The following is a 23,246-nucleotide window of genomic DNA, read 5'->3' on the forward strand; positions in this document are numbered from 1 at the left end:
CTAGACCCAACATGTTTCAGACAGGGTTAGCTGACCAGTACACTAGCCCCAACATGTTTCAGACAGGGTTAGCTGACCAGTACACTAGCCCCAACATGTTTCAGACAGGGTTAGCTGACCAGTACACTAGACCCAACATGTTTCAGACAGGGTTAGCTGACCAGTACACTAGACCCAACATGTTTCAGACAGGGTTAGCTGACCAGTACACTAGCCCCAACATGTTTGGTACAGGGTTAGCTGACCAGTACACTAGCCCCAACATGTTTCAGACAGGGTTAGCTGACCAGTACACTAGACCCAACATGTTTCAGACAGGGTTAGCTGACCAGTACACTAGACCCAACATGTTTCAGACAGGGTTAGCTGACCAGTCCACTAGCCCCAACATGTTTCAGATAGGGTTAGCTGACCAGTCCACTAGCCCCAACATGTTTCAGACAGGGTTAGCTGACCAGTACACTAGCCCCAACATGTTTCAGACAGGGTTAGCTGACCAGTACACTAGCCCCAACATGTTTCAGACAGGGTTAGCTGACCAGTACACTAGCCCCAACATGTTTCAGACAGGGTTAGCTGACCAGTCCACTAGCCCCAACATGTTTCAGACAGGGTTAGCTGACCAGTACACTAGCCCCAACATGTTTCAGACAGGGTTAGCTGACCAGTACACTAGCCCAAACATGTTTCAGACAGGGTTAGCTGACCAGTACACTAGCCCCAACATGTTTCAGACAGGGTTAGCTGACCAGTACACTAGCCCCAACATGTTTCAGCCAGGGTTAGCTGACCAGTCCACTAGCCCCAACATGTTTGGTACAGGGGTAGCTGACCAGTACACTAGCCCCAACATGTTTGGTACAGGGTTAGCTGACCAGTACACTAGCCCCAACATGTTTGGTACAGGGTTAGCTGACCAGTACACTAGCCCCAACATGTTTGGTACAGGGTTAGCTGACCAGTACACTAGCCCCAACATGTTTCAGACAGGGTTAGCTGACCAGTACACTAGCCCCAACATGTTTCAGACAGGGTTAGCTGACCAGTACACTAGCCCCAACATGTTTCAGACAGGGTTAGCTGACCAGTACACTAGCCCCAACATGTTTCAGAGAGGGTTAGCTGACCAGTACACTAGCCCCAACATGTTTCAGACAGGGTTAGCTGACCAGTACACTAGCCCCAACATGTTTCAGACAGGGTTAGCTGACCAGTACACTAGCCCCAACATGTTTCAGACAGGGTTAGCTGACCAGTCCACTAGCCCCAACATGTTTGGTACAGGGTTAGCTGACCAGTACACTAGCCCCAACATGTTTGGTACAGGGTTAGCTGACCAGTACACTAGCCCCAACATGTTTCAGACAGGGTTATCTGACCAGTACACTAGACCCAACATGTTTCAGACAGGGTCAGCTGACCAGTACACTAGCCCCAACATGTTTGGTACAGGGTTAGCTGACCAGTACACTAGCCCCAACATGTTTCAGACAGGGTTAGCTGACCAGTACACTAGACCCAACATGTTTGGTACAGGGTTAGCTGACCAGTACACTAGCCCCAACATGTTTCAGACAGGGTTAGCTGACCAGTACACTAGCCCCAACATGTTTGGTACGGGGTTAGCTGACCAGAACACTAGCCCCAACATGTTTCAGACAGGGTTAGCTGACCAGTACACTAGCCCCAACATGTTTCAGACAGGGTTAGCTGACCAGAACACTAGCCCCAACATGTTTCAGACAGGGTTAGCTGACCAGTACACTAGCCCCAACATGTTTCAGACAGGGTTAGCTGACCAGTACACTAGCCCCAACATGTTTCAGACAGGGTTAGCAGACCAGTACACTAGCCCCAACATGTTTCAGACAGGGTTAGCTGACCAGTACACTAGCCCCAACATGTTTGGTACAGGGTTAGCTGACCAGTCACACACTAGCCCCAACATGTTTGCCCCAACATGTTTCAGACAGGGTTAGCTGACCAGTACACTAGCCCCAACATATTTCAGACAGGGTTAGCAGACCAGTACACTAGCCCCAACATGTTTCAGACAGGGTTAGCTGACCAGTACACTAGCCCCAACATGTTTGGTACAGGGTTAGCTGACCAGTACACTAGCCCCAACATGTTTGGTACAGGGTTAACTGACCAGTCCACTAGCCCCAACATGTTTCAGACAGGGTTAGCAGACCAGTACACTAGCCCCAACATGTTTCAGACATGGTTAGCTGACCAGTCCACTAGCCCCAACATGTTTCAGACAGGGTTAGCTGACCAGTCCACTAGCCCCAATATGTTTCAGACAGGGTTAGCTGACCAGTCCACTAGCCACAACATGTTGTTTCAGACAGGGTTAGCTGACCAGTCCACTAGCCCCAACATGTTTCAGACATGGTTAGCTGACCAGTCCACTAGCCCCAACATGTTTCAGACAGGGTTAGCTGACCAGTCCACTAGCCACAACATGTTGTTTCAGACAGGGTTAGCTGACCAGTACACTAGCCCGAATATGTTTCAGACATGGTTAGCTGACCAGTACACTAGCCCCAACATGTTTCAGACATGGTTAGCTGACCAGTACACTAGACCCAACATGTTTCAGACATGGTTAGCTGACCAGTACACTAGCCCCAACATGTTTCAGACAGGGTTAGCTGACCAGTCCACTAGCACCAACATGTTTCAGACATGGTTAGCTGACCAGTACATAACCTCCACCCTGGAGCACTTTTAACAGACCCAGGAAGGAATGTTCAGAAAGAAATGTGTCATCATGAGGGTGAGGGGTCAACGGGGTCACCTAGATGCAGAGGAAGAGACTACTAGTTCTGGTATGAGATGGATGATTGGGAGTGTGGTTCTTCATCATGCAAACAATGGAAGCTTTTGGAGATGAGATAACAACTTGAGATGATAACTTGCACCAACAACATCTATTGGAATGACAAACAACGATCAGAATTCACATCTCTGAAAGAGGCAGTTATTTGGATAGAAAACACTCTGAAGTTTCAAAAAATATTTGAATGATGTCTGTGTGTATAACAGAACTCATATGGCAGGCAAAAACCTAAGAAAAATCCAACCAGTAAGTGGGAAATCGGAGGTTTGTAGTTTTTAAACTCATGCCCTATCGAAGAGAGTGGGATAATTGGTCACATTGCAGTTCCTAAGGCTTCCACTCGATGTCAACAGTCTTTAGAACCTTGTTTGATGCTTCTACTGTGAAGGGGGGCCGAATGAGAGGGGAAGGTGTCTGGCAAGGTGTCTGGCAGAGTGCCATGAGCTCGTGACGCGCGTTCATGTGAAAGTTAGCTCGAGTTCCATTGCTTTTCTACAGACAAAGAAATTCTCCGGTTGGAACATTATTGAAGATTTATGATAAAAACATCCCAAAAATTGAGTCTATACTTAGGTTAGTGATTCCCACGTATGCTGAGCACTTGTTACTAACTTGCATGAATTTGCAGGGAGCTAACCAACCAGGTTCAATGTTAGATGGCGAACATTAGGCTATAACCAGCCAAACAAATGGCTCTGAGATACGAATAATAAGATCATACACGTAACGTTGGCTAGCTAACGTAACTTGAAATTAAAAGACTGTCAAAATTAGAAACGTGTAATATCTGAAAATGTAGCTAGCAAGAATATCTTACCCATATGCATCATCAATTGTCTCCTGTCACATATGCCATGTTTTCCCTTAGTGTGAAGAAGATGTCATCCGGAGACAGGTGTTTTCTCCTTAGCAATCACACTCGAATTCCACTGATTTCAAAACTCGGTCCTCCAGAAAGTGTAGGGCAATATTGACCAGCTCAAATAGACAGAAGCGTGCTATATGGCAGACCAATCCAAACTCACCTCTCGGCCTGTCCAGCCCACTCATTGTCTCAGCCAATCATGGCTAATGGGAAGGTTGCTGTTTTTTCTGTGGCTAAACCAACATGGATCAAAATTTTACCATTTTATTGGTATTTACAGATGGCATACAAGTTTGTTATTATTATTAAGGCACATGAAAGTTCACATGTTACAGAAGGCATTTCTGTCCCCAAAACAGGCATTTTCATTTTTAAAAAAAAGAGGTTACGATCAAGCGGCTCTGCTGTGAATTTGTGACCCGAGACATACGCCTAGTTTCCTGAAACGGGTCACATATGGAGAATCTACTCTGCGTTTGCTAGCTTGAGTTGGCTAAAGTCAGCCACAAGCCATGCAGAGTGTTGGCAGTGGCAAGCTACAATCCATCAATCACCAGGAGGTGGGATGTAAACAACCAATTAGATTCCCCACATGTGGGGGCCGCATGATCCTGCTCGGCTACTCGTCGAGGCAGCTCTGACTTCTGCTCCGGCAGGCTTGCCTCTGTCTTAAAAGGAAAGTGGAAAATAATTCCTGCCTGTGCTAATTGTTTAGTACCTTGTCTGCTCTTCAATTAACTTTTCGACCTGTTCTGCCTCTGGGATTATTGCGTCAAGGATTTATCTATACTGAACAAATTTTGTAAAACGCGACATGCAATAATTTCTATGATTTTACTATTTTTACAGTTCATATAAGGAACTCAGGTAATTGAAATAAATTGATTAGGCCCTAACCTATGAATTTCATGACTGGGAAGGGGCGTGGCTGGGCCTGGGATGGAACAGACCACACACTACGGAGCCAGGCTCAGCCAATCAAAATTAGTTTCTACGCAAAAGGTCTTTATTAAAGACAAAAATGCTTATCGGTTTCATCAGCTGTCCGGGTGGACTGGTTTCAGACGATCCCGCAGATGAGAAATGGTTTGTCGAGATCGGTGTGGAAAAACTTGATTTGCCTGCACATAGACCTGACCTCAATCCCACCTTTTGGATGAATTGGAACGCAGACTGCGAGCCAGACCTAATCGCCCAACAACATCAGCGCTCAACCTCACTAATGCTCTTGTGGCTGAATGGAAGCAAGTCCCCACAACAATGTTCCAACATCTAGTAGAAAGCCTTCCCAGAAGAGTGGAGACTAATTATAGCGGCAAAAGGAGGTGGTACAAATGACATATTAATATATTCTACCAGCAGGTGTCCATATACTTTTGGTAATGTAGTGAAGTACTAAGCCAGAGAACACCACCGAGACGAGCACAGGCACAAACTCGCAGAACACAACATAAAAGCCAACTGATATAAAGTAAAGAGAGAGCAGGGACTTAACGATTTGACAGCTGAGTTAGCTACCAAAGAGTCGAGGGAGAGTCAGCTAATCGAATAGCGATATACTGAGATAAAACCAAAGAATATTTGTCTGTAATGTCAAATGCAATGGGGTATGGATCCCGGATAGCACGTGTTTCATGTAGTTTTAATGAAGAAGCCAACAGTGCCGTACCGCCTGCTGAACAATGGCATCCGGTCTATAAACTAACAGTTCAGCACCTTACCAGCAGGTGGCATCCAAGCAGTACATTTTTTATTATATTTTACCTTCTCGACAAAAATGTGGCTGGATTGTTTACTTCAGAAGGAAACAACACTTTTTAAGATCTTCTGTTGAGATTTATCCAGCGGGGACGAGATCAGAATTCAGAGTAAAGCCTTTTATTATCAGTGACCAGGTCGCGTATCGCTGGTAATAAAACCTGCTCGATTACCTGGTTAATCATCATATTCCCAAAATCTTTAAATTCCTCTTTTGACAGTCAGCAGGAATGTAAACTTACTCAATAAACATGTACATAAATACCTTTATGGAATGGCAAAGATCCAGTTTGAGGTACTACAAAGGACCTGTTTAGGCTGGGAAGCATGCGGATGTCTTAATGGTCAATCACTTATATCATGGTTCATCAGTCTACACCAGTCTCTTGGTAGTTATTGAAAAGGAATTAGTTTCCCCTTATTAGATTGAAAGATGTGTTATTTTTTCTAGTATACTAAGAAATGCATGTTATAGTATATTACAGTTCTATTATCTCCAATGCAGTAAAGAACTTGAGGAATGTTGAGAAGTGTGTAAATGGTATAGTTGGTTAATCCAGAACTAAAGTGTTGTGTAAATGGTATAGTTGGTTAATCCAGAACTAAAGTGTTGTGTAAATGGTATAGTTGGTTAATCCAGAACTAAAGTGTTGTGTAAATGGTATAGTTGGTTAATCCAGAACTAAAGTGTTGTGTAAATGGTATAGTTGGTTAATCCAGAACTAAAGTGTTGTGTAAATGGTATAGTTGGTTAATCCAGAACTAAAGTGTTGTGTAAATGGTATAGTTGGTTAATAAAGTGTTGTGTAAATGGTATAGTTGGTTAATCCAGAACTAAAGTGTTGTGTAAATGGTATAGTTGGTTAATCCAGAACTAAAGTGTTGTGTAAATGGTATAGTTGGTTAATCCAGAACTAAAGTGTTGTGTAAATGGTATAGTTGGTTAATCCAGAACTAAAGTGTTGTGTAAATGGTATAGTTGGTTAATCCAGAACTAAAGTGTTGTGTAAATGGTATAGTTGGTTAATCCAGAACTAAAGTGTTGTGTAAATGGTATAGTTGGTTAATCCAGAACTAAAGTGTTGTGTAAATGGTATAGTTTGAACTAAAGTGTTAAATGGTATAGTTGGTTAATCCAGAACTAAAGTGTTGTGTAAATGGTATAGTTGGTTAATCCAGAACTAAAGTGTTGTGTAAATGGTATAGTTGGTTAATCCAGAACTAAAGTGTTGTGTAAATGGTATAGTTGGTTAATCCAGAACTAAAGTGTTGTGTAAATGGTAAGTTGGTTAATCCAGAACTAAAGTGTTGTGTAAAAATGGTATCCAGAACTAAAGTGTTGGTTAATCCAGAACTAAAGTGTTGTGTAAAAAGTTGGTTAATCCAGTAAAGTGTTGTGTAAATGGTATAGTTGGTTAATCCAGAACTAAAGTGTTGTCCAGTAAAGTGTTGTGTAAAAGTTGGTTAATCCAGAACTAAAGTGTTGTGTAAATGGTATAGTTGGTTAATCCAGAACTAAAGTGTTGTGTAAATGGTATAGTTGGTTAATCCAGAACTAAAGTGTTGTGTAAATGGTATAGTTGGTTAAAGTAAAGTGTTGTGTAAATGGTATAGTTGGTTAATCCAGAACTAAAGTGTTGTGTAAATGGTATAGTTGGTTAATCCAGAACTAAAGTGTTTGTAAATGGTATAGTTGGTTAATCCAGAACTAAAGTGTTGTGTAAATGGTTAGTTGGTTCCAGAACTAAAGTGTTGTGTAAATGGTATAGTTGGTTAATCCAGAACTAAAGTGTTGTGTAAATGGTATAGTTGGTTAATCCAGAACTAAAGTGTTGTGTAAATGGTAAGTTGGTTAATCCAGAACTAAAGTGTTGTGTAAATGGTATAGTTGGTTAATCCAGAACTAAAGTGTTGTGTAAATGGTATAGTTGGTTAATCCAGAACTGTAAATGGTTAGTTGGTTAATCCAGAACTAAAGTGTTGTGTAAATGGTATAGTTGGTTAATCCAGAACTAAAAAGTTGTTGTGTAAATGGTATAGTTGGTTAATCCAGAACTAAAGTAAATGTTAGTTGGTTAATCCAAATGGTATAGTTGGTTAATCCAGAACTAAAGTGTTGTGTAAATGGTAAGTTGGTTAATCCAGAACTGTTGTGTAAATGGTATAGTTGGTTAATCCAGAACTAAAGTGTTGTGTAAATGGTATAGTTGGTTAATCCAGAACTAAAGTGTTGTGTAAAATAGTTGGTTAATCCAGTGTTGTGTAAATGGTATAGTTGGTTAATCCAGAACTAAAGTGTTGTGTAAATGGTATAGTTGGTTAATCCAGAACTAAAGTGTTGTGTAAATGGTATAGTTGGTTAATCCAGAACTAAAGTGTTGGTAAATGGTATAGTTGGTTAATCCAGAACTGTTGTGTAAATGGTATAGTTGGTTAATCCAGAACTAAAGTGTTGTGTAAATGGTATAGTTGGTTAATCCAGAACTAAAGTGTTGTGTAAATGGTATAGTTGGTTAATCCAGAACTAAAGTGTTGTGTAAATGGTATAGTTGGTTAATCCAGAACTAAAGTGTTGTGTAAATGGTATAGTTGGTTAATCCAGAACTAAAGTGTTGTGTAAATGGTATAGTTGGTTAATCCAGAACTAAAGTGTTGTGTAAATGGTATAGTTGGTTAATCCAGAACTAAAGTGTTGTGTAAATGGTATAGTTGGTTAATCCAGAACTAAAGTGTTGTGTAAATGTATAGTTGGTTAATCCAGAACTAAAGTGTTGTGTAAATGGTTAGTTGGTTAATCCAGAACTAAAGTGTTGTGTAAATGGTATAGTTGGTTAATCCAGAACTAAAGTGTTGTGTAAATGGTATAGTTGGTTAATCCAGAACTAAAGTGTTGTGTAAATGGTATAGTTGGTTAATCCAGAAAGTGTTGTGTAAATGGTATAGTTGGTTAATCCAGAACTAAAGTGTTGTGTAAATGGTATAGTTGGTTAATCAGAACAGAACTAAAGTGTTGTGTAAATGGTATAGTTGGTTAATCCAGAACTAAAGTGTTGTGTAAATGGTATAGTTGGTTAATCCAGAACTAAAGTGTTGTGTAAATGGTATAGTTGGTTAATCCAGAACTAAAGTGTTGTGTAAATGGTATAGTTGGTTAATCCAGAACTAAAGTGTTGTGAACTAAAGTGTTGTGTAAATGGTATAGTTGGTTAATCCAGAACTAAAGTGTTGTGTAAATGGTATAGTTGGTTAATCCAGAACTAAAGTGTTGTGTAAATGGTATAGTTGGTCCAGAACTAAAGTGTTGGTTAATCCAGAACTAAAGTGTTGTGTAAATGGTATAGTTGGTTAATCCAGAACTAAAGTGTTGTGTAAATGGTATAGTTGGTTAATCCAGAACTAAAGTGTTGTGTAAATGGTATAGTTGGTTAATCCAGAACTAAAGTGTTGTGTAAATGGTATAGTTGGTTAATCCAGAACTAAAGTGTTGTGTAAATGGTATAGTTGGTTAATCCAGAACTAAAGTGTTGTGTAAATGGTATAGTTGGTTAATCCAGAACTAAAGTGTTGTGTAAAAAGTTGGTTAATCCAGAACTAAAGTGTTGTAAATGGTATAGTTGGTTAATCCAGAACTAAAGTGTTGTGTAAATGGTATAGTTGGTTAATCCAGAACTAAAGTGTTGTGTAAATGGTATAGTTGGTTAATCCAGAACTAAAGTGTTGTGTAAATGGTATAGTTGGTTAATCCAGAACTGGTAAATGGTATAGTTGGTTAATCCAGAACTAAAGTGTTGTCCAGTAAATGGTATAGTTGGTTAATCCAGAACTAAAGTGTTGTGTAAATGGTATAGTTGGTTAATCCAGAACTAAAGTGTTGTGTAAATGGTATAGTTGGTTAATCCAGAACTAAAGTAAATGTGGTTAATGTGTAAATGGTATAGTTGGTTAATCCAGAACTAAAGTGTTGTGTAAATGGTATAGTTGGTTAATCCAGAACTAAAGTGTTGTGTAAATGGTATAGTTGGTTAATCCAGAACTAAAGTGTTGTGTAAATGGTATAGTTGGTTAATCCAGAACTAAAGTGTTGTGTAAATGGTATAGTTGGTTAATCCAGAACTAAAGTGTTGTGTAAATGGTATAGTTGGTTAAGAACTAAAGTGTTGTGTAAATGGTATAGTTGGTTAATCCAGAACTAAAGTGTTGTGTAAATGGTATAGTTGGTTAATCCAGAACTAAAGTGTTGTGTAAATGGTATAGTTGGTTAATCCAGAACTAAAGTGTTGTGTAAATGGTATGTTGTTAATCCAGAACTAAAGTGTTGTGTAAATGGTATAGTTGGTTAATCCAGAACTAAAGTGTTGTGTAAATGGTATAGTTGGTTAATCCAGAACTAAAGTGTTGTGTAAATGGTATAGTTGGTTAATGTTGTGTAAATGGTATAGTTGGTTAATCCAGAACTAAAGTGTTGTGTAAATGGTATAGTTGGTTAATCCAGAACTAAAGTGTTGTGTAAATGGTATAGTTGGTTAATCCAGAACTAAAGTGTTGTGTAAATGGTATAGTTGGTTAATCCAGAACTAAAGTGTTGTTAATCCAGTAAATGTAAATGGTATAGTTGGTTAATCCAGAACTAAAGTGTTGTGTAAATGGTATAGTTGGTTAATCCAGAACTAAAGTGTTGTGTAAAATAGTTGGTTTGTGTAAATGGTATAGTTGGTTAATCCAGAACTAAAGTGTTGTGTAAATGGTATAGTTGGTTAATCCAGAACTAAAGTGTTGTGTAAATGGTATAGTTGGTTAATGTATAGTTGGTTAATCCAGAACTAAAGTGTTGTGTAAATGGTATAGTTGGTTAATCCAGAACTAAAGTGTTGTGTAAATGGTATAGTTGGTTAATCCAGAACTAAAGTGTTGTGTAAATGGTATAGTTGGTTAATCCAGAACTAAAGTGTTGTGTAAATGGTATAGTTGGTTAATCCAGAACTAAAGTGTTGTGTAAATGGTATAGTTGGTTAATCCAGAACTAAAGTGTTGTGTAAATGGTATAGTTGGTTAATCCAGAACTAAAGTGTTGTGTAAATGGTCAGCTGCACGATTACAATTCTACGTCCATATGTTAAGAGAAAGGGATGAAGAGATTCTAGAAAATGAGAAGCTTCTCTCTCTCCCCCTCTCTCTCTCTCTCTAATCTCAGAAGACGCTAACCTCTGCGAAATTATGACGAAAACACCAGACCTACTGCCGTTCGTTAGCACACGCATCCCATTCCTTCCAGACAGAGTCTATGGCACCAGTTACATTTACATGGATCTGTATTGGATCTGTCCACTTCCAGGTGGTGACTGGATGTGGCATCTCTAATAACCCTCTATGGCATAACAAGGCTATTACTTTCAGGTAATAAACCATTTGAGCCAAAAGCCTGGTGTGAAAAAGGCATCAAAAACCTAGGAGATATATTTAACTCAGAGGGTCTCCCTAGTTTCCAGGAACATTGTCTCTATCTTAGTCTAGTCTGCACTTTGTGCCTATGGTGTCCCTTTGGGTACATTTACATTTACATTTAAGTCATTTAGCAGACGCTCTTATCCAGAGCGACTTACACAAATTTGTTCAGAGGTTTGTTGTCTGCTATTTATTTTCCATCTTCAATTACTAAAGCAAAAATATCTTCCAAATGGTTAAATCATAGGTAAAGTATTTGTCTGATGATGATGATGATGATGATGATGATGCTATTGACTAGGAGAATGTCTGGGAGAAGATCATTTCACTGATCAAAGAAGCCAAACCATCAATTCATTCATTGTAAGCTTTGTCATAGGTTGTGCTGGAAACCACTTATAATAATTCATACAAAACAGGCTTTAAGCCTAACCTGTAACCTGTGCCCCCCTCAATAGACTTGGCACATATAAAACAGGCTTTAAGCCTAACCTGTGACCTGTGCCCCCCTCAATAGACTTGGCACATACAAAACAGATGATGTGGGATTCATATGTTTTGGAGGAAAGGATCATCTATCCTGACTTCACTCCTTGAACCGATTCCTCTTCGACTTAACGACGATTCCAGTGAACAACAGTGGATGGTTTGGCCGGCTGGGTTGACTGCCGACCGGCTGGGTTGACTGCCGACCGGCTGGGTTGACTGCTGGCCAAAAATGTATTGTTCAGTGCTGGTTGCCACCACATGACCTTCATATAACACAATGGTTAGCATGTTTCCGCAGGTGTCGTTCAAGATATGATGGAAATGGGAAACTCTTCCCACAGTCAGAGCAGGAGTAAGGCTTCTCCCCTGTGTGAACTCTGCGATGGGAGGTTAAATGACTTGATGTTGTGAAACATTTCCCACAGTCAGAGCAGCAGTAAGGCTTCTCTCCAGAATGTTTTCGCAGGTGTCTTTCAAGATATGATAGGAATGGGAAACTCTTCTCACAGTGAGGACAGTGGTGAGGCTTCTCTCCAGTGTGTGTTCGCTGGTGCACGTTCAAGCCACTCAGTTGAGAAAAACTCATCCCACAGTCAGAGCAGGAATAAGGCTTCTCTCCAGAATGTTTTCGCAGGTGTCTTTCAAGATATGATGGAAATGGGAAACTCTCCTCACAGTGAGGACAACGGTGAGGCTTCTCTCCAGTGTGTGTTCGCTGGTGCACGTTCAACCCACTCAGTTGGGAAAAACTCCTCCCACAAACAGAGCAGGAATAAGGCTTCTCTCCAGAATGTTTTCGAAGGTGTCTTTCAAGATATGATGGGAATGGGAAGCTCTCCTCACAGTGAGGACAGTGGCGAGACCTCTTAGTTTTGGTCCCTTCCTGATGTTTCTTCCCAGATGCAGGAAATGTCTCCACTTGCTCAGAGGAGTTAGAGGTCTCTCCTGTGTGAATGACAACATAAAAACTGGTGAGCAGGTGCAGTACACATCCATAATCATTGGATCAAATTAAAAATAAGAAATGTGCCTGATAAAGCATTACTGAAAAGTAGTTACATCAATATTCTGCTTGAAATTAATGCTACGTCGGCTTTATCTTCTTTTCTAAGTGACAATACCGCTGTTGAGCATCTTTAAAGACCCACTCCAGACTTCCTATCACCTAATGTATCACCCGATGTACTTAACAAAAGGCACATCTCAAATGGTTGGTCCAGGTTAGAGCTTAACACAGGAACAGGAATTCAGCGGGTTTTGTGAGATTCTGGCAGGAATGGGAGTGAAATTCTAGAGTCTAGTTCAAGACAGGATGGGAGCAACACTCCACAGGAACGGGCAGTAGTGTAAAATTGTGTTTGTTTTTTTGGGTGGAAATATATCATGTGAGGAGCATTTTATATAAACAACAACTGTGTAGGGTAGAGGCCTAACATAGTTTACTTAATAAAAACATATACAAAAATGTAAGTCATTTCCACACTTCCCCTTCCATCAAGTCCTCTAGGACCCATCACTAACATTAACATTAGAGACAAGGAAAGGAAAAAAAAATGTTTTACCTAAATTTGATGGAGTTGTGAAGGAAGCCAGTACACAGCTTGTAAAAAATGCTGCGGTTTAAACAAATAGGCTACCAACCGGAGAGAGCGACACGCGGCCTGAAGCGGCATAGCTGCTCATACTTTCAACAACTTTACCTTCAAACCAAATTGTTTGCATATTTAACTAAAACCATGCCATCAGAGGTGAAGAGAGAAATAAAAATAGATTGACTTATGCAGTACTGGCGCTCAGGTTTTTAAAAATGTTCTATGTTCATGTTGTAAATGTGTGCTCAGTGCTCAGCTGTAGGCCGGTGCTGTGCTGAGCTGTAGGCCGGTGCTGTGCTGAGCTGTAGGCCGGTGCTGTGCTGAGCTGTAGGCCGGTGCTGTGCTGAGCTGTAGGCCGGTGCTGTGCTGAGCTGTAGGCCGGTGCTGTGCTGAGCTGTAGGCCGGTGCTGTGCTGAGCTGTAGGCTACAGTTTTATGTCGGTGCTGTGCTGAGCTGTAGGCCGGTGCTGTGCTGAGCTGTAGGCCGGTGCTGTAGGCCGGTGCTGTGCTGAGCTGTAGGCCGGTGCTGTGCTGAGCTGTAGGCTACAGTTTTATGTTGGTGCTGTGCTCAGCTGTAGGCTGCAGTTTAATGTGCTCAGTGCTCAGCTGTAGGCTGCAGTTTAATGTGCTCAGTGCTGTGCTGAGCAGACCATCCTGCTGGGGTCTCTGTCCTCACCTGCAGCCTTAATCCATCTACATTTAGAATACGCTCTTATCCAGAGAGACTTAGGCAAAACAACCACATCACAGTCGCATATTGCATTAACAAAATAATTTTCAATACTTGGTAAAACCATAAAAACATTTAGGTCATTTAATAAACTATTTGTATAGTTTATTCGCCGTTAGTCAGCAGTAGTGGTGGTGGTGGGGTGCTCTTTTGTCCTCAATTGCTTCTCTATTGTTTCCACATGCAACTCCTTCAATTGCCAAACCTTTGAATTTCATAATTGTGTCTAAACATATTATTTCACCCTTATGTGTTTATACTTTACTGAATGTATACTTGGAATATACTTCAAATCAAATGTTATTGGTCACATGCACATGTTCAGCAGATGTTATTGGTCACATGCAGATGTTATTGGTCACATGCACATGTTTAGCAGATGTTATTGGTCACATGCACATGTTTAGCAGATGTTATTGGTCACATGCAGATGTTATTGGTCACATGCACATGTTTAGCAGATGTTATTGGTCACATGCACATGTTCAGCAGATGTTATTGCTCACATACAGATGTTATTGGTCACATGCACATGTTCAGCAGATGTTATTGCTCACATACAGATGTTATTGGCCACATGCACATGTTCAGCAGATGTTATTTCTCACATGTTCAGCAGATGTTATTGGTCACATGTTCAGCAGATGTTATTGGTCACATGTTCAGCAGATGTTATTGGTCACATGCAGATGTTATTGGTCACATGCACATGTTTAGCAGATGTTATTGGCCACATGTTCAGCAGATGTTATTGGCCACATGTTCAGCAGATGTTATTGGTCACATGTTCAGCAGATGTTATTGGTCACATGTTTAGCAGATGTTACAGCAGATGTTATTGGCCACATGCACATGGTTAGCAGATGTTATTGGCACACAGCAGATGTTATTGGCCACATGCACATGGTTAGCAGATGTTATTGGTCACATACACATGTTTATCAGATGTTATTGGTCACATGTTCAGCAGATGTTATTGGCCACATGTTCAGCAGATGTTATTGGCCACATGTTCAGCAGATGTTATTGGCCACATGTTCAGCAGATGTTATTGGCCACATGTTCAGCAGATGTTATTGGTCACATGTTCAGCAGATGTTATTGGTCACAGCAGATGTTATTGGTCATAGCAGATGTTATTGGTCACATACACATGTTTAGCAGATGTTATTGGTCACAGCAGATGTTATTGGTCACAGCAGATGTTATTGGTCACAGCAGATGTTATTGGTCACATACACATGTTTAGCAGATGTTATTGGTCACATGTTCAGCAGATGTTATTGGTCACAGCAGATGTTATTGGTCACATACACATGTTTAGCAGATGTTATTGGCCACAGCAGATGTTATTGGTCACATGTTTAGCAGATGTTATTGGCCACAGCAGATGTTATTGGTCACATGCACATGTTTAGCAGATGTTATTGGCCACAGCAGATGTTATTGGTCACATGCACATGTTTAGCAGATGTTATTGGTCACAACAGATGTTATTGGCCACAGTAGATGTTATTGGTCACAGATGTTATTGGTCACATGCACATGTTTAGCAGATGTTATTGGCCACAGCAGATGTTATTGGTCACAGATGTTATTGGTCACATGCACATGTTTAGCAGATGTTATTGGTCACAGCAGATGTTATTGGTCACATGCACATGTTCAGCAGATGTTATTGCGGGGTGTAGCAAAATGCTTGTGCTTTACTTTTATTACTGGAAAAGTTCAAAGATAGCTGGAGTGGGCCTTAAACCCGTTAAATCAACTAATGTGTGTTCCTGGATCATCTGACATGCCTAAAAATAATACATCAAATCTGCTCTTACCATGATCAGCAGATTCCTCAATGTCTTCCTTCTGCTCTTCATTAATGGTGACATTCAGCCCCAGTGTTTGACTGCTGCCTGCCAGCTCTACAGAGGCCATGTCTGGACTCTCTCCTGTGTAAATGAGAATAGAAAAAAAAAAAGTGTCAAAATGTGACAAATGCATTGCGTCTAAACTAACATGTTGCATTCACTCGAGGAAATAAAATAAATACTAAAACCATGTAACAAAGTGATTGGCGTGCAACTAAATGACCTAACTGCGTACTTGATATCTGCCTGCCTCGATCAACAACAGACCCAGGTATCTTCAGTAAAAAAAAAAATACAATTGGCATCTTAAAAATAATATTCTAATAGAAATCAGTCTCTCACTAAAAGGCAAGTATGAAAACCAGCTGTCACTGTGGCCCTCGAGGACCAGAGGAAAAGTGTAACCGCTGTTGATAAAACCTGGGATTTAATCTTAAGTGCACACGGTAGCAAACTGTTTGGCCAGTAACCGAGAGGTCGCAGAGTCAGATCCCCGAGCCAACTAGATGGGGGGGGGGGGGGGGGATCTGTCGATGTGCCCTTGAGCAAGGTATTTCTCCCCTATGAACTTACTAATAGTTTTTAATGTATAACAGGCTATGAATATTTCCTTTAACCTGTCACAAAGGCAGATAAGAGCATCTGTAAAATGACTAAAATGTAAAGGTAAACGTGAATATGAGGTGCGTAGAACAGTAACACAATGCAATGTACAGTGGTAGAAAAATGTGAATGAGCCATGTGGAGAACAGTATTCAATATACAGTCCAATAACTTATGGACCTACACAAGGAACCGAACAGAAGCAAAAGGCACAAAACAGGAAGGGACCAACCTGAATTTATCCAATGAAAAACTCTTATTTACATTGTAAACGGTTTCTGTTGTAAACGTTTTGCAAATTAGACCAAGGTTTTTGATACATTCTGCAACTAATGAATACACCCCTGCTCTCTTACCTTGGTTGTAAACGCTGTTGATAAAAACCCTTTTCTCTTCTTACCTGGATAATCATCACATTCCCAAATCTTCACTTCCTCCTCTTTATCTTTCGTGATGATATTCAACAGGAGTGTTTGACTGCTGTCTTTCACTGATGCCATTTCTCCTGCGGTGCCCAGTGATGTTGTCAGTCAGGACCCAGTCAGTATAGTCTTGGGCTCAGCTTGTGAGTAAAGATCAGATAGATAAACAATCTGAAAAACCTGTATAAAATGCAAGGGCTGTTATGTCATTTGGTGACTTGCTATCTAGTTAGCACACATAGCCATTGTTTTCTGATGTAGACAGTGATTTAATCAGTGTTGTTACGCTAATTTATTTACCTGTACCGGGTCTCGGCTGGATAAGTTACGAAATAATGTCACAAATTGCAACATAACCGTAGTTAACTAACGTTATTTAGGGTTTTGCTAACGTTAGTTAGCTACACATTTGCCTATTTTGATCAAGTATGTGATGGCATTTCTTTTTCAGTTTTGATTAACTTTAACAAATAGTTGAGTAACATTAGCCAGTCCTTGCGGGTTTGTCTAGAAGAGACGCGGCTTTTATTACAATTCACTTTGATATAAAAAAAAATTGACTTGATCAGGCCTTGCCTGTCCATTTGTCCTGAAACAGACTCCTCTTAAGGTCGTTCTTACCTGAAGCCTTGCTTCGCTAAAACGGAATCATAAATAGTTTGTTTTATTTGTGTACTGGATTCCGTTATGTGTCCATTGTTTATCGAATACAGTATTACTTATGGTTTAATATCTCCTACTAATAGAAAACAAGCAAACGCGATGGCAAATTTTCACTTCTTCTTTTTCGAATGACTGGGCTTGTCAAACTACACAAACGTAGAGGTACGCCACCTGTCTGCGGGAGGGTGCATCGCAGGGCATTATATAATCATTCCTCAGGTTTTGGTTATTGTCCCCCACGATGAAATTGGAGAGGGGTTTCTCCGGTGAAAAGAGCCAATAATAAGCGGAATGAGCTACTATCGCCGGCCATTGAACAATGAGACAGATATTTCACTGGATGTATAAAAGTAATGCATCTGCTTGGGGTTTTACGCTCACTCGGAACTGATGTAATTAATCAACTTTATTATGCTGTATTCCTCACCAAACTTAAGATATAAAACAATTACTCTGCATTATTGACTCTGCATCTAACATATAATAATATAATAAACAATTGTATTTAACATTTTAATTAGATTTGTGATCAGCGTAGCCTAGTGGTTAGAGCGTTGGACTAGTAACCGGAAGGTTGCGAGTTCAAACCCCTGAGCTGACAAGGTACAAATCTGTCGTTCAGCCCCTGAACAGGCAGTTAACCCACTGTTCCCAGGCCTTATTGGCCTGTGTGTCCAATAGAAAAATTACTGGTATGTCCTGTCTGCACAACCATTACAATTATCAGAGAGAGAAAATCATTTGGGCCTTGCTCAGTGAAACATTGTTGACAGTATATTGACATTTTATTCCCAGTACACTCACACAAAAAAAAATGCTTTGGGCCACCATTTTTGCCTGTAGGGGAAAAAAAAAATTAAAGTTCCAGATCTAACCATTTTAAGATCAGATAAAACTCATGGTGATGGAGGAGGCAGAGAAGGGGACCGTGGTCAAAATAGAGGAGTCAGCTGACTAGGGGCCCATGGTGATGGAGGAGGCAGAGAAGGGGACCGTGGTCAAAATAGAGGAGTCAGCTGACTAGGGGCCCATGGTGATGGAGGAGGCAGAGAAGGGGACCGTGGTCAAAATAGAGGAGTCAGCTGACTAGGGGCCCATGGTGATGGAGGAGGCAGAGAAGGGGACCGTGGTCAAAATAGAGGAGTCAGCTGACTAGGGGCCCATGGTGATGGAGGAGGCAGAGAAGGGGACCGTGGTCAACATAGAGGAGTCAAGTGACTAGGGGCCCATGGTGATGGAGGAGGCAGAGAAGGGGACCGTGGTCAACATAGAGGAGTCAGCTGACTAGGGGCCAATGGTGATGGAGGAGGCAGAGAAGGGGACCGTGGTCAAAATAGAGGAGTCAGCTGACTAGGGGCCCATGGTGATGGAGGAGGCAGAGAAGGGGACCATGATCAACATAGAGGAGTCAGCTGACTAGGGGCCCATGGTGATGGAGGAGGCAGAGAAGGGGACCGTGGTCAACATAGAGGAGGCAGCTGACTAGGGGCCCATGGTGATGGAGGAGGCAGAGAAGGGGACCGTGGTCAACATAGAGGAGGCAGCTGACTAGGGGCCCATGGTGATGGAGGAGGCAGAGAAGGGGACCGTGGTCAACATAGAGGAGGCAGCTGACTAGGGGCCCATGGTGATGGAGGAGGCAGAGAAGGGGACCGTGGTCAACATAGAGGAGTCAGCTGACTAGGGGCCCATGGTGATGGAGGAGGCAGAGAAGGGGACCGTGGTCAACATAGAGGAGTCAGCTGACTAGGGGCCCATGGTGATGGAGGAGGCATAAAATAACAAAAAATATCTAATTTAGCAGACGATACAGCTGTTTCTAAAAGACAAGGATCAAGTTGTTATTGCACATCATATTATCAAATCATTCTGTTCTGCTTCTGGTCTGTAACTTAATTTAAATAAATGCAAAATATTGTCCCTGCTGCATAACTCAAATTACAAACTGTTGAGAATAATCCAGTGAAAGATCATGTGAAATATTTAGCGGTGCACATGGCGAAAAACGTTAATGTCCGTCAACATCTCAATGTCTCTCAGAGATGAAGGAAAACAAAATCCATCTTTAATAACTGGCTTTAATAATTGTACAAAGCAGAGGGTCTGTCATGTTTCGTCCTCCCTGCTCTTTCCCTATTTGTAGCTGATCAAACCAGCAAGAATATCAACAAAACTTTCCTAGACTGTACATGGAAAAATAAAGAAGGCAAACTTAAGTCCGAAGTATCAAACCAAAGAGCTGAAGGTGGGCTTGAAGTTGTCATGGTTCCACCTGTCACCACAGGGCGGCCGAGACCATCCTTGAGACAATAATAACAGGTGATTTCTATCACTTATTATGATTTCCCTTTAAGAAAGATGTGTTTTCTGTTTCCGGTTGTAGTAGCTTAATTCGTTTTGCCGTGTGCGTTTGTCTCCTGAGTTTCTAGCCCCAGTGTTACCGGAATCCTTCTGTTACCGTTTCTCAGTAAAGTATTTTCGTTTGCCTGGTCTCTTTTCTGCTCCTGGGTCCAACCTCATATCGTCACAGAAGTACTAGACTCCATTGATATCAACCATACCTTTAAAAATAAACTTGATAAAAAAATATGTATGCTTAGCTCTTGAGTCTATATGGTACTTTATACTTAATTCTTGAATTTTTGTGGATGTGCAACTATTCTCCGCCAAAATTACCCATCAAACTGTCCAAAGAGTTACGAACAAGCCCTTTCAGCTTCGAAACGATGTTATGTCCACAACTTCTCCCCATAAAAGGCACTTTTGCAATTCTTTGTTTTTCCCCAAGTGGTTGAAAGAAATATTATATTTGTGCATGATTTATTTGATCAAGAAAGAAATATAGTCTGTTATAGGAAGTTCTTAGAAGCATATAACTTCTCAATACATTATAAAATAATGTAATTATATATGCAAAGCAATACCTTCAGGACTTACTCAATTAATTAAATCTCATTTGTGTTTTGGAGAACATGTCAAGATAAATGCACCAATTATGTTAGAAGGTTTCCACCTGCTGGATAAGAAATGTAATAAAATATAAATTTTTAACTCCAAGAACAAGATCTCTCCTAGAGGAAAATGTATTCTGTAATGCATATATTACTGAAATTGAATGGAAGAAAGCTTTGTTGCTCCCTCACACATTTTTGTAAATCAAATAAAGTAAAATAAACTCACTTTAATAAAATCTTGCACAAAAGAAACCCTTGCAATAACTTCTCTAAATTCATGGACTTAGAGAACATATGCCTTTTCTGTGATAAAGAAGAAGAAACTATTATATCAATTTTTTTTGGATGAGTTTGACTCCGTGAAGTTATTTTGAAGCGAGTTAAGTATTAACATTTTTGCTGTCGTCAATAAGAAACTTGTATTTACAATAAAATATATATGTTATTATTCAAATGGAGAAAAAAAACTACTGAATTAGTTGTTCATTTCTTCATTCTCTCTGGTAAATTGTATATACACCAAAACTACTGAATTAGTTGTTGATTTCTTCATTCTCTCTGGTAAATTGTATATACACCAAAACTACTGAATTAGTTGTTAATTTCTTCATTCTCTCTGGTAAATTGTATATACACCAAAACAGATATTTGAAATCTGTCCCGAAATGCAATATTTTTTTTAAACTTGAAATCCAATATGAAAAGAAATATCTAGAATTAGTCAATAACAACAACAACAAAACACACTGTATTCTTTCAACTCTATCATAGGTCTGTAACTGGAAACCCCTGACCTAATTGTATCTATTTAAATTTGCGTTCTTTAACTTTTGAATGTCAATTCTTGTGATAAATTGTTTTTTTACTTTAATGTTATTTTATGTTTATTCAGACGTTTACGTTTGCTTATGCAATATCCGTTTTTGTTTTTATCATGTACGCAAAAATGATGACACGTTTTCTACCCTAAACCGGATAAGTTGTGAACTACAAATATGGCGACGTTTTGTAGTTTCCTTTTCTGACCCTCACCCTAATTGGATTCTCACCAATAGATTCGCCAATATCATTATATAATATGCCTGTAAATCGATATTTAGCTTCATTAAAACCTACATAATGCTGTGCTGCATCAGCACATGCCAATTCAATGTTAAAATTGGTACACTTTTTAAAAAGTGTTTTTCAGCCCTTAATATTTAACTTTGAAATGTGGGAGCCTCATGATTTAATTAGGGCCCCTTAGTTAACCTTCATGTCAAATAATGTTGGTATATATTAATATGTTCTTGACTTACAAATCATTAAAGTAAGGGAGAAATTGCACCTTTGGGGGGGGGGGGCTCTACTGAGCACCCCATGGCCACCAGGGGTATGAGATTTCACAAATATTTCTGATTCCTTCCAAATATATCTTGTGCTAAGTCACAAGTCTGAGCTACAAAAACTTACTTTTGGGGATTCTATGACTAGACAAGGCTTGTTAAAATAGAAGGCTTTCTAGGGGTGTATAGAGGTTCATGGCAGAAAACGTTTTATTTACATTTACATTTAAGTCATTTAGCAGACGCTCTTATCCAGAGCGACTTACAAATTGGTGCATTCACCTTATGACATCCAGTGGGACAGTCACTTAACAATAGTGCATCTAAAACTTTTGAGGGATTACTTAACCTATCCTAGGTATTCCTTAAAAGGTGGGGTTTCAGGTGTCTCCGGAAGGTGGTGATTGACTCCGCTGTCCTTTGAAGTTTGTTCCACCATTGGGGGCCAGGGCAGCGAACAGTTTTGACTGGGCAGCGGGAGCTGTACTTCCTCAGTGGTAGGGAGGCGAGCAGGCCAGAGGTGGATGAACGCAGTGCCCTTGTTTGGGTGTAGGGCCTGATCAGAGCCTGGAGGTACTGAGGTGCCGTTCTCACAGCTCCGTAGGCAAGCACCATGGTCTTGTAGCGGATGCAGCTTCAAAAGCCAGTGGAGAGAACGGAGGAGCGGGGTTTTGGGAATGAACACCAGACGGGCTATGTAAATGTTTATAAATGTTTATAAAAACATGTTTTATATTGATATTTGAGAACCTCTGAAAAATACTGAAAAATACTATTTAAACATTCATCAACCTGTATATCGCCATTCAACCCCTATGTCCATTATCCACATAATGGCCATAACCACACCTCTATTGCCATGGTTTTCAGCACAACATATTTCTGATTAACAAGACAGATTTGTACTGAATTCTCACTGCCTAACCAAATAGAGCAGCTGGGCCATGAATTGTCTTTCAGTTTCAGAAAATACATCCCTCTGTTAACCCAAGCAGATGTCGCAAAACATGCCGCATGTCATTATGATGCAGCGGTAGCCTACGGAAAGAATGCCCGTAAGGTAATGAACATACTAGCATTGTAGGCTATATATACAGCATATAAGCTATGATGATATACACTTGATATGTATTTGAATCTATACGGTAGCTACACCTAGCCTATTACAGGCCTGCCGGGGAGGCAGGGTAGCCTAGTGGTTACACCTAGCCTATTACAGGCCTGCAGGGGCGGCAGGGTAGCCTAGTGGTTACACCTAGCCTATTACAGGCCTGCCGGGGCGGCAGGGTAGCCTAGTGGTTACACCTAGCCTATTACAGGCCTGCAGGGGCGGCAGGGTAGCCTAGTGGTTACACCTAGCCTATTACAGGCCTGCAGGGGCGGCAGGGTAGCCTAGTGGTTACACCTAGCCTATTACAGGCCTGCCGGGGAGGCAGGGTAGCCTAGTGGTTACACCTAGCCTATTACTGGCCTATACTAGACTCCTCTATGAAGATGCGCTTATTGTCGCATACTGCGTGGCCAATTTGAAGGTCAGTCGGCAATATAATAAGCTAAAGCCTAATAAGTTGTTACCTGTTACAAATGGTAACAGGAGCCCCTGCGCTGCCTAAAAAGTGTAACACCGTATCAGCCCCCTTTCAAAACGCCCTAATTCTTCATGACATCCCCGGCCAGCACAGCCCAGCCCCCCGGCG

The 23,246-nt window shown here is 40.7% G+C and overlaps 1 protein-coding gene across 5 annotated transcripts; it reads right to left on the bottom strand.

The window, feature by feature from the left end:
• Positions 1 to 10,273: 10,273 nt before the first annotated feature.
• On the bottom strand, positions 10,274 to 17,425 carry LOC124045354 (zinc finger protein 525-like). 5 transcript variants are annotated; one of them, XM_046364653.1, is made up of 4 exons: positions 17,229 to 17,425; positions 16,586 to 16,747; positions 15,550 to 15,663; positions 10,274 to 12,344 (listed from the first exon to the last, which is right to left on the bottom strand). In XM_046364653.1, exons 2-4 carry the CDS (start codon positions 16,683 to 16,685, stop codon positions 11,665 to 11,667), a joined length of 894 nt encoding a protein of 297 aa, XP_046220609.1. In that variant the 5' UTR covers positions 16,686 to 16,747; positions 17,229 to 17,425; the 3' UTR covers positions 10,274 to 11,664. The 5 variants fall into 5 exon arrangements, 2 of the variants coding, with proteins under 2 accessions (XP_046220609.1, XP_046220608.1); XM_046364652.1 differs by having other exon boundaries at positions 16,586 to 16,787; XR_006840838.1 differs by lacking the exon at positions 10,274 to 12,344 and adding an exon at positions 12,353 to 13,666 and having other exon boundaries at positions 16,586 to 16,787.
• Between the last annotated feature and the right edge of the window lie 5,821 nt (positions 17,426 to 23,246).

Source organism: Oncorhynchus gorbuscha, linkage group LG10 (assembly GCF_021184085.1).
Source record: "Oncorhynchus gorbuscha isolate QuinsamMale2020 ecotype Even-year linkage group LG10, OgorEven_v1.0, whole genome shotgun sequence".
NCBI lineage: Eukaryota > Metazoa > Chordata > Actinopteri > Salmoniformes > Salmonidae > Oncorhynchus > Oncorhynchus gorbuscha.